The 13,493-nt window shown below is 35.5% G+C and overlaps 1 protein-coding gene across 1 annotated transcript; it reads left to right on the top strand.

Moving 5' to 3' along the window:
- The first annotated feature begins 367 nt into the window (after positions 1–367).
- Positions 368–6,955, top strand: LOC115957758 (probable plastidic glucose transporter 1). The gene is made up of 12 exons (XM_031076080.1): positions 368–601; positions 686–809; positions 1,161–1,361; positions 2,856–2,955; positions 3,431–3,543; positions 3,994–4,087; positions 4,173–4,329; positions 4,572–4,718; positions 4,815–4,888; positions 5,206–5,294; positions 6,029–6,143; positions 6,374–6,955. The coding sequence occupies exons 1-12, from the start codon at positions 415–417 to the stop codon at positions 6,569–6,571; spliced, it is 1,599 nt and encodes a 532-aa protein (XP_030931940.1). The 5' UTR covers positions 368–414; the 3' UTR covers positions 6,572–6,955.
- The last annotated feature ends 6,538 nt before the right edge of the window (positions 6,956–13,493 follow it).

The following is a 13,493-nucleotide window of genomic DNA, read 5'->3' as shown; positions in this document are numbered from 1 at the left end:
ATTTTGAACATAAATTTACTTGGAGAATTTCTAAGTATTAGGCTGGACGATCTTTTTACTTGGATAACCTTCTAATATTGGGACAACCTTCCTGAACTTAGATGACATTATGGATGAACTGGAAATAACCCAATTTTTGACTCACCATCAAAATCTATTTAGTAGAGTGGAAATCCATCTGAATCCTTCTTTCTAGCGAATGTGAATTTTTTTTTTTTTTTTATAAATTCTAGCCATGTGAAATTGGAACACTTCATCTGCAAATACATCCAACGGCCATAAAGTAAAGTAAACAACCCCACCTTACGACGTGGACCACACGAGTCCCTCCCACGTGGATACTAATGAACATTTCCAACTCCCCTGAAAAAAAAACACACACTTGCACGCGACAGACTCTCTCTCTCTGTTCCGATGTGGGTAAATACCGTTCATTACGAACTGGTTCGTCCGGTTCCGGCAACCCTAACCAGTCCCCGAAACCTGAATCTCCTCGTTTCTTTTCCGAAACCGAAAACGTTTCGTTTTCTTAGGCTTGTTAAGTTCAAAGCTTTGGCGGCAAAGAAGCAGCAGCTCACTAAGTTAGAAACTCGGAAGCCAGGTCATCCACTCTCAATTTTTACGAATTATGAATTATAAAAATAATCATTTTTGTGTTAAATATTAGTATTTGATATTGTTGCAGAGAGTGAAAACTTCACTGTGAGCGCAAAGAATGGTGATGAAGTTGCTGATTATGGATGGCTACCTGCTTTTCCTCACGTCTTGATTGCTTCTCTGTCCAATTTTCTATTTGGGTATCATATTGGGTCAGTCTTTCTTTCTCTCTATCTTATTACTATTTGGTAAATGACATATTACCCTTGTGAGTTGTGACTGTGAAATGGACTAACATGAAAATTTTATTATTATTTTCTTTGTAATGTGTCTGAATTTGTCTTGGTGAGATAATGAAATACTCAACTTTGGCAATATTAACTAAGCTGCTTAAGATTTGGATATATAGTTGGGTTCAAGCGACTTAGATTGAATGTTTGCACTTTGTAACGTTTTGGGTTTTCAATTGATGCAAAAAGTTTGATGGTTCATTTCAAAAAATGAGTGATTGACTATTTTGATTATTTGGGTTGCTCTTATAGTTTATAAAACTATTCTTGCAGAGTACTGAATGGTCCTATTGTTTCTATTGCACGAGAACTTGGTTTTGAAGGAAATTCAATACTCGAGGGACTTGTGGTTAGCATTTTTATTGTTGGTGCATTTGTTGGAAGCATAAGCTCTGGCTCATTGGTTGATAGACTTGGTTGTCGGCGTACGTTCCAAATTGTCACAATACCCTTGATTCTTGGCGCTATATTAAGGTAATACTTGTTTAGTATCTCAAGTAGAACATCACTAGCGGAATTAGTTTGCTAGATAAAGCTATATCTGAAACAGTGTAGTCAAAGGCAAATGGCAAACTTAAGGTGCCAAGTCTTTGTATCACATGAGGCATGAGGTATCAAAAAGGCGCTCACCCAAGTGAAGCAAGGTGCCAAACTCTATATGATGAACTCAAATCATATGTATCTAATACTCATTAGGCACAATTTGAATTTTTCTAACTGGTAGGAGGCTCTACTGATTAATCTATGAATAGACTTTACAACAATCTAATATGAAAAAATTTCAAAAAACAAAAGAGAAAAAAATATCAAAAAACAAAAGAGAAAAAAATATCAAAGATAAAATATTATATGGTTGCATTTCAAAGAAAGAAAGAAAAAATCTAAATTGGTGTGGAAAGAAAGAAAGGTGAGAGAAAAAAAAGGGAAACAAGAGAAAGAGACACCCAGTAACTTGAATTTAAGTATAGAACTACCTTTTTTGCCAATTTACAAAACTGTATTTTCCCCCTTCTTGGCTGAATTTCATTGATGCTCTCGCCTCAGGCACCTTATAGCCTGTTTAAGGTGCTTGAGCAATCGCCTAAGCTCTAAAAGTGGTGTGCCCTTAGCTTCAAAGGCACCTTAGTGATGCCTTGCCTTGCCCGAGTGCCTAGGCAAGTGCCTGGGTTGCCTTTTGGCTACACTGATTTTAGTATGAGAAGTTGATTTTTTCTTGGAGCATAATGCATACTGGTCAATTTTTGTAGTGGACTTTTATGCGTTCAATTTTGAACACATGCTCCTGATCAATGACCGTATGCCATTAGAAATGTTCTATAAATGGCCCATAGGGTCTGATACTTAACATCATTGCCCATGAAACATAAATTTTTTTGGGATGTAATATTGTTTATCTTAGTCTTTGTTAACCTCTTCATGCCAATTATATTCTTTTCAACCTGCTGTTTCTCTTGTTATCTCCTTTTCTCAAAAAGTATCCAGATGAATACACCATATCAGTTGTACTTTTATGTGGTTCATCATCTGTCAACACCAAGCTTCCATTACAAATGTTGCAAAATATATTTGCTCTTCAATTATGGAGGATGACATTCATTGCATTCATATTGTACAATGTATAACTTTATACTATTACACCCAAGTGCGCTGTGCATTTGACTTCTTTTCCCAATTTTTTTTGAATATTTGGGCTGACGTAACAATCAACTGAAACTATTTTGTTCTTCAACATAGATTCAAACAAAAACATGCATGAACATTTAGGTTTGATAAAGCACGTAGAAAAAGGTACACATATGCTTTGTTTCCATGTTTAAATTTAATAGAAATGGAATGGTCCATGTTCAACATTGAATACTTGTTGATGCACAGCACTTGCTTTCTGTCCACCAATGATAGCTCCTTTGATCTTGGATTTTATGTGTTTCGATAAGTATTTTTAACTATGCCCCTTTGCATTTGTAACAGTGCACAAGCTCACTCCTTGGATGAAGTACTTTTGGGAAGATTTCTTGTTGGCCTTGGTATAGGTGTGAATACGGTTCTTGTTCCGATTTATATATCTGAGGTATTGTTGGCATCCATTTTGCTGTATTTACAATGTTCATTTCTTTCAAACACTGAGCTTCAAGTGACTGTTGATCTTTATGCTAGTTATAATGGGTGGCCATTTAAAATGAGACCATTGGTGAAGGGAGCTTAGGAATTTCAGATTTTTCTCTCTATATACTCTTGCTCATTATTGGGAAACTGACCATAAGGACATGGTTGGAAAGACAGAGAAAGTGACTGGAACTCACCAAAATACTGGAAAAGTGAGCTCCGGGGTTTCTGTATCATGTGTGTTGACCATGCCTTTTGAACCAACCATTTTGAAGGGTTGTTCAGAAGGTTTAATTTTAATCTTTATAAGGTTTACACATGAATTTTGAGCTTATTTCTGTACTTGCCATGTATATGATAGTTGTGGAGTCAAGGAATTCCAAATACCATGCATATTTATTCCTTTCACTGCCTTTTCTTTTGACTGTATTTTGTTGTAGGTTTCCCCAACGAAATATAGAGGATCACTGGGAACCTTGAGTCAGATCGGCTCCTGTCTTGGCATTATTACGTCACTTTGTGTGGGAATTCCCTCTGACAATGATCCACATTGGTAAGGTTCTCATCCATTTTGTTTTTGGGAATTTCATATGCCACTTGTTTTCTCTTACCTGCATATGTAAGCATTTTTTTCTGACTGAGTAAACAAAATATCATGTCATCTAAAAGTTGAGCTTATTTAAAGGATAAAACAGGGGCTTTGGGAAAGTAGGTCAGGAATTGCTAGGATTTGTCAGACCTTGTACATATAAATATGAATCCATATGCCAGTCTTATGTTTATCAGTTTATCATGTAGGTGAATGTTGTTTTATGCAGTTATTATTTCTTTCCCTGTTATTCAGGAGTTTCCTTACTATACATTGGTTTGGATATGAATGTAAATTTAAGCTGAAAGTAATAATGATGTCTATTGAAGAGCTGGAAGACTCTGACTCTTTAAAGCATAAATATTTTATCTTCATGGAACTGTTGGATAAACTTTAACAAATTATGTCTTTCAGGTGGAGGACAATACTCTACATTGCAAGTATCCCTGGATTTATCATTACAATTGGCATGCAGTTTGCTGTAGACAGCCCCCGCTGGCTTTGTAAAGTAGGACTCTGTCATTAAATTATTCCTGATCTTTTGTTATTTCTCAGTGTGCTTTTCTCAACACTGTCTCTTGTTGTTTGTGAAGGCTGGGAGATTGGATGATGCTAAAGCAGTTGTCAATAACCTTTGGGGAGCATCTGAAGTTGAAAAGGCAATTGAAGAATTTCAGACAGTCAGCAAGAATGATGGAAGTGATTTGAACAGCAGATGGCTTGAACTCCTAGAAGAGCCACACTCTAGAGGTTGTACAAAGGTGGTTTTTGGACATAAAGGAATTTTAATGTTAAGCATAAAATTGGCCCTCTTTTTTTGTTTAAAATAAAGGGTGAAGTCGTGAAAATATAATGTTTAAGTAGTTGGGATACAGTCTAGCTTGGTATAGAGGCATTTCTTATTTTAAACTGGTACTTTTTCCAAGCATTACACACTTTATGTGCTAAATGAATCCTCATTTACAGACACTGATCTTCTTTTATGGTTGCAGTTGCATTCCTTGGAGGCACCCTTTTTGTACTTCAACAGTTTGCTGGTATAAATGGGGTTCTTTATTTTTCATCATTGACCTTTCAAAATGTTGGAGTTACAAGTGGTGCTTTAGCAAGCTTGGTTGTTGGACTTACCAACCTTACAGGTTTGAGATCTAATCTGCATCAATATATTTCTGCATTAGAATAAGTTTCTAAGTAGAACAACTTCTCATTCTTTTTCAATTGGTTGTCATCTCTAGGTGCACTTTGTGCTTTGTATTTAATGGATAAGCAAGGAAGAAAAAAGCTCTTGATAGGAAGCTACTTAGGAATGGTAAGTGTTTAAAATGCTTATAAAAGAAATTAAGCTAATGTTGGGGCAAATAAAAAATCAATATCATTGTACACACACGTGCACAAGTGCGTGTGTGTGTGTGTGTGTGAGAGAGAGAGAGAGAGAGAGAGAAGGTTATTTTACATCTTTGAGAGATGAGAAAGGTTCTTTGTTTTGTTGAGGTCTGGAAATTGCATACGCAGACGTCCATGTTGTTATCCTTAGTTATATCAAAATCATCAATTTTCCTCAATGTTTTTTTTTTTTCTTCCATATGGATTAATATACTTTTTTTCAAATTCATTGTTTACATGCAGGCAGTTTCGATGTTTCTTGTAGTCTACGCAATCAGTTTTCCTTTAGATGAACAACTCAGTCACAACTTATCAATACTAGGAACTGTACTGTAAGTATTTGCTCACTTAGCAAAAATTAACTTATGTTTGGGAAATGGGGCGAGAACAACAACAACAAAAGAAAAAGGCTTTGGGCGCGTAAAACTACTGTTTTTAAGACAATAGTTGCCCCACTCAAAAGAGAGTTTGCTATCAGATTCCTAGCAAATTGTCTCTAGGATACAGCAAATCTTGAAATTTAAAAATTCTGGAGAATTCCAGAATTTCCTTGTGTATGTGTTTTTTTATATGAATCATATAAATAGACAATAAAGAGACACCAATGAGAATGCATCATTGAAAGGTAGCCATTGAAAAGACAACCTTCAAAATACTGTTAAAACTGATACCAGTCATTAGAAACAATCAACTATCACTTAAGACATGCTTTTTTGCACAATTTTGCAAAACCCTGAAGCCACAAACAATTTCTCTAGGAACTTCTTATGCCTCTAAGAGGGGATTCCTAGTAATGCTTCATCTCAAATTAACTTTTCTCTTCTTCCTTCCACTAAGCATTTTCAGCTTTGCTTGGAAGGGGAAGAAAAAGGCGGGTTTCAATGAGCATGGCCACAAATGAATCATGGTATCCTTCTTGGAAAATGTAGGATGATGTATAGTTGTATACCTTCATAGACTACTTAGGTCAAAATGGAGAAGTAACTGAATGTTTTGTCTCATCTAAAAAGTACTATGCACTATAATGGAATACATTGATGCTATTTGCCTTTGCACATTCTTCAAGGTACATTTTTACCTTTGCAACTGGAGCTGGCCCAGTAACAGGTCTCATTATACCAGAGCTCAGCAGCACCAGGATGCGTGGAAAGATAATGGGATTCAGTTTCACAGCTCATTGGGTAGGTATTACAATAATTGTTGTCCATGATTTTTCTTTCTAGAAGGATTTTCCCAGATCCTAATCCAACACTTCTTCAGCAGTTATAATTTTTGATTCATGCTACTTGTGTTTTAAAATGTTGCTAGGTTCATTTTTGTATTTTACTTTATCTGCATCATGATGCTGCTACTGAAATCACCTTAAAGTTTGAGTGATTTTATCATGTCTGATGTCATTATAATTATTCAGGTTTGCAATTTCTTGGTGGGGCTTTTTTTCCTTGACTTAGTTGAGAAATTTGGAGTTTCTCCAGTTTATGCTAGCTTTGGCGGAGTTTCCTTGGTGGCAGCAATATTTGTCAATTACTTCATAGTTGAAACTAAAGGGCGCTCTCTTGAGGAAATAGAAATGTCACTGAATCCCAATATCCAGGCCAGAGACACGTGACCACATACATTCTGATCCAAAAGATAAGTGTTATGCTCAACTGCAGAGATGGTTTTGCTTCACAGAACACTGGTATTTTGTGATGAAGATTTTCAGCTGGCAATCCTCCATGTTGCAGTCTCTAGACTGCATGTAAGCAAATTTCGATGATTTTTTCTTTTCTTTTTTTGGTATCATTCACTTGTTTAAATATTTAGTGAATGGAAGTTTTTTTTTTTTGGATCCCGGTTTTGTTCTTGTTCTTCACAACCTGATGTCCTCCAGCACTAGCAGTGATGCTACTCCCAAGAACCTTTTGCTAACGCCTAAGAGCATCTACAGTAGAATCAGCAAAATTTTGTATTATTTGGGGAATAAACAGTGACTTTTACCTTTATCTACCCACTTTTTCAAATACACTTTCCAACAGACTCTCTATCTCATTTAAATATTATTTCTTCATTCATTATTTATTATTTTTTTAATAACTACACATCTTCCAACATTTTTTTATTCAACACCCAATTATTATAATAGAAAAAAAAGATTTGAAGAATGAACAGTAGCTCATCAGGCCTAATGAGCTACTGTTCATTAGCAAAAAAAAAAATTGATGTATAGAGAGGCTGTTGAAGCCCCTTTTTTTGCTCTCACTCTCTATTATAGAGAGTATTTTACACCATTGGAGATGCTCTAAAGCATCATAAAGTTAAGAACAAGTCAGTCTAATCCCTAGCAGTTTTTCTTCTCCTCTAGGATTTTTAATTCATGGCATGGCCTCAAATTCAATAGACCACACATTCTTTCAATCCAGTCACTTCAGCAAGGACTAACTTGGGCATGGAATTTCTCCTGTTCAGATGGCTAAACGGTAAGAATAATAAAATAAAAAAAATTAAATAAAAAACTCTCAAGAGATAAATGATTTCTTGCAAGATACGGGATTTTTTAAATATCCCACCTAAAATAACATAATTATGACCTCCCGCCAATTGGTGTTGGTGCAAGGATTTAAATTTACATTTTTATCTATACTATTTAAGAGGGATTTCTTGTTTGAATACTCCGGACTTGTTTGGATGCTTTTTTTTATCACTCAATTTTCGTCACTCATTACTCGTCACTTATCACTCATTACTCGTCACTTATCACTCATCACTCGTTAATATACCCTACCTATTTGGCACTATCACTCATTTGTCATTACTCAATATTATTCACACTATTTGTGGGCTCCATACCTGTCACTTGGTGCAGCTTTTTTTTTCCTCCAGTACCCAAACTCATTGAACCCAGTAAAAAAAAAAAAAAAAAAAACCAAACTCACCGAATCTAGTGAAAAAAAAAAAAAAAAAAAAAAAAAAAAAAAAAAAAAAACCCAAAATCCTGAACCCAGTGAAAGAAGAAGAAGAAGAAGAAAAAAAAAAAAAGAACTGAAGACCGAAAATTAAAGGTGATGAAGAACCAAAAAAAAAAAAAAAAATGAACCCAGCCAACAGAGACCAGTGAAAGAAGAAGAAAAAAAAAAGGGTCAAAAGTTGTGGCTGACCCTGACAGTGGGTCCCTCCATATGTGTTTAATTACAAAAGTGTTATTGAAAACAGAGTTATGGAAACTGAAAACAGTTCAAATGTGTTTTCAGTTTTCATAACTCATAACTCAAAAATCAGAGAATTGAGTGATGGAAACAAAAAACTGAAAACAGAGTTATGTGGTGCCAAACAGACTTCTCAGTTATAGGTTCCACCATTTTTGAGTTATGAGTTATGGAAACAGAGTTATAAGTGGTGGAAATCACTCATCCAAACAGCCTCTTAATTTTGATGTCTAAAATATCTTCAAATTCTTCTGCTTCTAAGGCTTAAATCATAGGGTTATACATATAAAATTAGTAATTTTAAAAATTCCTAATTTTTAGCTAATTAAAAAAAAAAAAAAAACAATTTTTTCTCCCACCTCCACATTTTTCTCTCACATTAGTTATCAAGTATTAATACATCTTCTTCTTTTTGAAAAAGAGATGTGCTACGTCCACAACATTTTTACAACAAATTATAGGTGGTTAATTGTTATTGGTTCAAATTTGAACCAAACATTGTTTTTTTTTCCCCACAAACGTACCATTTTTTTTTTATTACTAAACTGTTTTTTTCTCACTTTCACATTCCTCTCTCACATTAGTAGTCAAGTACTAATGCAACTTCTTCTTAAAATAAAAATAAAATAAAACTACCATGAGTAAAACATGTTAACCCAAAAAATAAAAAATAAAAAACCTCAACGCACGTACTAAGCGCGTGTGATGAGGCTAGTAAGGTATTATTAGTATTACTCTAATTTCAATTGGATTAAATAATAGATATCCTTTAGGTCCCTTCCCCAAAGAAAAAAAAAAATCTTTTGGTCCCTTTTGTTATTCATAGCTTTAAATTGGACCATATGGCACTATATTTTCTTATGATTTTTTTTCCCCAAAATTGATACAATGTAGCGCCATAAAGGTTTATGATCTTTCTAGGTGATTTTTTTCCCTTTTAATGTGACATTCTCACTAGCAAATGTGGCGCTAGTAAGGATGTACTTTTTGCCAACGTATGCAATCCTAAATCCGTGGATGTGGCACTAAGCAGGGTTGATATGGAAATGTACGTAACTCCTAAATCATCAATTTTAATGAGTTGTGTGTCGTGTGAATTGTCATGACAAATTTTGACATGGTTTTGGGTGAAAATTCAAATTCCATTCACTTGCTAGTTTCTCAATATAATTGGTTATAAAAAAATTGATTTTTTTTTTTATGGGGAAAAATTCAATATAATTGAATTGGAAGAACAATCTAAGAGCAAGGTCTAACGGTTTAATTAGGGAGGAACCTTTTCATTGGTTTGAGTTAGGTTTCATTTGATATTATGTGTGCATTTGGGAAGCGCACGTTTTACGTTTCAGTTTTTTTTTTTTTTTTTTAGCCGAAATGTTTGACTTTTTCTGTGAACAGTGCACAGTGTGCAATGTTCACGGACCCACAAATTTCACTTTTCAACAACTTTTTCATTAAGGCTGCGTTTGTTTTGGCATAAAACCATTTCAGGAAATGATTTTACACCTTATCGTGTGTTTGGTTACGCGTGGAAAATAGAATTTTCCGGAAAAGCATTTCATTTTATCGTAAATATTATGGCTTTGACCCGGAAATTGTTTTACATTTCTATTTTCACTTCAAACCATTTTCGGACTCAGACACGCAAATAGAGAGAGAGAGAGAGAGAGAGAGAGAGAGAGAGAGAAGAGAGATCACTGGTACTCTCCCTCACACCGAGCTCCACCCTCTCCTTCATGCCAAACGCAGTCGATCCTCTCCCTCACGCTAGTTCGAGCTCCACTCACAGTCTGACGAGCGCCAAAGATCCACCCACGATGAGTTTCCTTTTCCAATTGAGTTCATTTCTCAGTCTGACAACCTCACCTCCGATCCACCCTCTATTTGAGTCCGACGACCTCACCTCACCTTATCTCCGATCCATACACCTCCGACCCACCCTTTACAAAAGCCGATCCACATCCCCTCAAACCCATCTAGCCAAAATCCACCCTCAAACCCATAAACAACCTATCCTCCGACCCACCTCTCGGTTCTAATATATATATATATATATTTGTTTATTTATTTATTTATATAATTATTTACTTTATATAATTATTTATTTACTTTTTTTAATTATCCATTTTTTATTTAATTATTGATTTAAGAATTTAAATTTTGTTGGTGTTACAATTATACAGAAATAGAATGCAATGTGATTTGTTGGTGTAAATATTGATTGTGATGGTATTATGTTGTGTACATTGTTGATATTACAATTATACAGAAATATATGTGTATAAATATTTTGGTACTCGTTATCAATGTGGTTTGGATGTTTTCTGTTTGTGGATGTTTTTATATACTGTGTAATCAATAGCATGCTTGTTTACATACCTCTTAGGCCACAGTGTTTGTGATTTTTTAGATGAAGAAAAAACCAAAGCCGCAATTCTTGCTTCAGTTGCATCTATCCTTCTTGAGAGGTTACATTGTTAAGGAAATTGCGGCGTAGACGACTAGCTAGAGCGCCTTATGTTAATCATGCAGCCGAGAAAGAGCATTACATAAATAGTATTCTGCATGGAAGTGAGAGACATTGTGTGAATCAAATTAGGATGAATCCTATAGCTTTCCACCACTTATGTCACATCCTCACTGAGAGGGAGCACGTACGCCCGACTATTCACATGTCTGTTACGGAGCAAGTGCTAATTTTCTGTCACATTATTGGTCATAATGTGAGGTTCCGTGTAATTGGTAGTCGGTTGCATAAATCGACTAAGACTGTTCATAGATACTTCAAGGTTGTCCTTAGGGGGGGTCTTAAAATTATATAGAGCTCTAATAAGATTGCCTAGCGAAGATACACCCCTAGAGATAAGGAATAGCAGAAGGTTCTACCCATATTTTAAGGTAAATATTGCGACTTGTGTATTTTTGTAAATTGTGAATATTTGTGTAATTTTAAACCATTATGTCTGTCGAAAATTAGGATTGTGTTGGAGCAATCGATGGTACACATGTTCGTGCATCTGTGCCACCTGAAATACAAGGAAGGTTTCGTGGTCACAAGGATGAAACCACGCAAAATGTGTTAGCTGCCATTAGTTTTGACTTAAAGTTCACTTATGTATTGATTGGATGGGAAAGCAATGCACATGATTCATGTGTGTTAAATGATGCATTTGCTAGGTCAAGGGGATTTTCAATTCCCAAAGGTATTATAGGATTACTTCACATTTTTGGTTTATTAGTTTAATAAATATTGTGCGTTTTCCTAACCATAGTAGTGATTTGGTTTTATTTTTAAATATATGTAGGTAAATATTATCTTGGTGATGCTAGGTATGATAATAAAAATGGAATTTTGTCACCTTATTGGAGCGTGCGATATCACTTGAAAGAGTTTAGTGATCGTCCTCCTGAGAATGAGCAAGAATTGTTCAACCTCCGACACTCTTCATTGAGAACTACCATTGAGCGAGGGTTTGGAGTGTTGAAGAAACGTTTTCGAGTGTTAGATGCAGAACCATTTTGGTCTTTTGAAATCCAAGTGAAAGTAGTGTTAGCATGTTGTGTGATTCATAATCACATTATGGGGGTTGAACCAAATGACCATATTATGGAACCTGCAATGAACCAAGTAGAGTCTAGTGGCCCCTAACAAGAAACACAGTCACGTCGAGACTCCATTGAAGATAGTAGAGTGTGGAATGCTAAGAGAGATCAGATATGCTAAGTTATGTAGTCTGATTATACCAAGAGTGGAGAGTAGTACTTTATTTAGATTTCTATGATTGTAATATGTGCTGTATTTTTTTTTTCTGTAAGGACAATGTATTTTCTATAGACTTCTAGTGGTGTAAGGAAAAAGTATTTTCAACATTACATTATTATTTCCAACATTACATTGTTATTTCCAGTGTTAGCATGTTTCGTTCTGTTGTGCACATTTATAAGCATGGTTGTATGTGTGTTTGATTTGTTGTTCATATTCCGAGTGTAATTACTAAATGCTACTCTCATTTTTAAATGCTACTCTCACTATACAATTTTCGTATGTAGTAATGTCGAAGGGAAAAGAGAAGGTGGGCAGCACTAAGCAGTTCAGGTGGCTGCCTCCCATGCACACGACTCTGCTTAGGCTACTTGCCGAGGAGGCTGCGAAGGGTAACAAGCCTTCTAACACTTTCAAGGCCGGCTCCTTTGCTTTTGTAGTGAAGGAGATATCTGCTCAATTTGGGGTCAAGTGCCACCCCTCTTATATAGAGAATCGGCTGCGGACTTTGAGGACCATGTGGACCACTATTCAAACTATTAGGAAGAAGAGTGGTTTCGGCTGGAACGATAACTTAAAAATGATAACATGCGATGCGAAGACATATCAAGAAGAAGTCATGGTATGGCTTCCAACTATATTTTCTTAATATAAATGATAATATATGTTTTTGGTTTTTATAATCTATGAATTGAGAACAAGACAAGGCTGCTCAAGTACCCTCTTTATATGAAATTTATAGTGTTATTCTTTTTAGGATTCCATTGCTTTTACAAATTTTCAAATATAACTTTCATGTGCGGATCTATTGTAAAATATGGTCTTACCATTTGTACATTGTATTTTCTGTTGTACTTATCTTCAAAATCATAGGTTATGTCTCCTGTTCCCTAACAGATTTTTTTGTTTATCATTGACCTAAATCATCTAATGGCATCTATATTGAATTGAATATTGAATTTATGAGTGAAGTGATTATTGCATTGTTATTATACGTTCCTTTCTCCCTTAAAGGCACATCGTAAGCATGCAGAGTATCTGAACAAAAAGATTGAGATGTATGATGAATTGGCTATTGTAATGGGGAAGGATACAGCCCCGGGTAGCTTTTCTAAGTCGTATGTGGATATTGAGAATGAGCCAGACAATGGGGAGGAAAGTGTGGTGGACAAAGGGAAGAATGCGGTAGAGTCATCCACCACTGGGTTGGGAATTTCCAAGTCCCGCAAAAGAGGGCGTGCACCTCCCTCTGATGATAGTGTGTTGACTGATTTGTCTGATCAACTGAAGGAAATTGTTGTGGCTTTGAAAGAAATCAACCGGGAGCCTATTGATTACACAGCTCTTTACTTTGAGGTCATGGCTATGGTGGCAGATGGGTATAGCGAAGACATGTTCGCAACTGCCTTTGACCATTTCTATGAAAATAAGAAGGCAACACGGGGATTTCTAGCCAAGAATGCTAAGCTAAGAAAGTTGTGGATGGATAGTTTTTTGTTCACACACCTCTGACTTGTTTGTTTCATGTTGACTGTGACGGTAGCTTTAGGGATTAACTTTTGTTGTAGTACTAGTATTCACCT

The sequence above is a fragment of the Quercus lobata genome, chromosome 8, assembly GCF_001633185.2.
Source record: "Quercus lobata isolate SW786 chromosome 8, ValleyOak3.0 Primary Assembly, whole genome shotgun sequence".
Lineage (NCBI taxonomy): Eukaryota > Viridiplantae > Streptophyta > Magnoliopsida > Fagales > Fagaceae > Quercus > Quercus lobata.
This window is presented reverse-complemented; position numbering and strand designations above follow the sequence as displayed.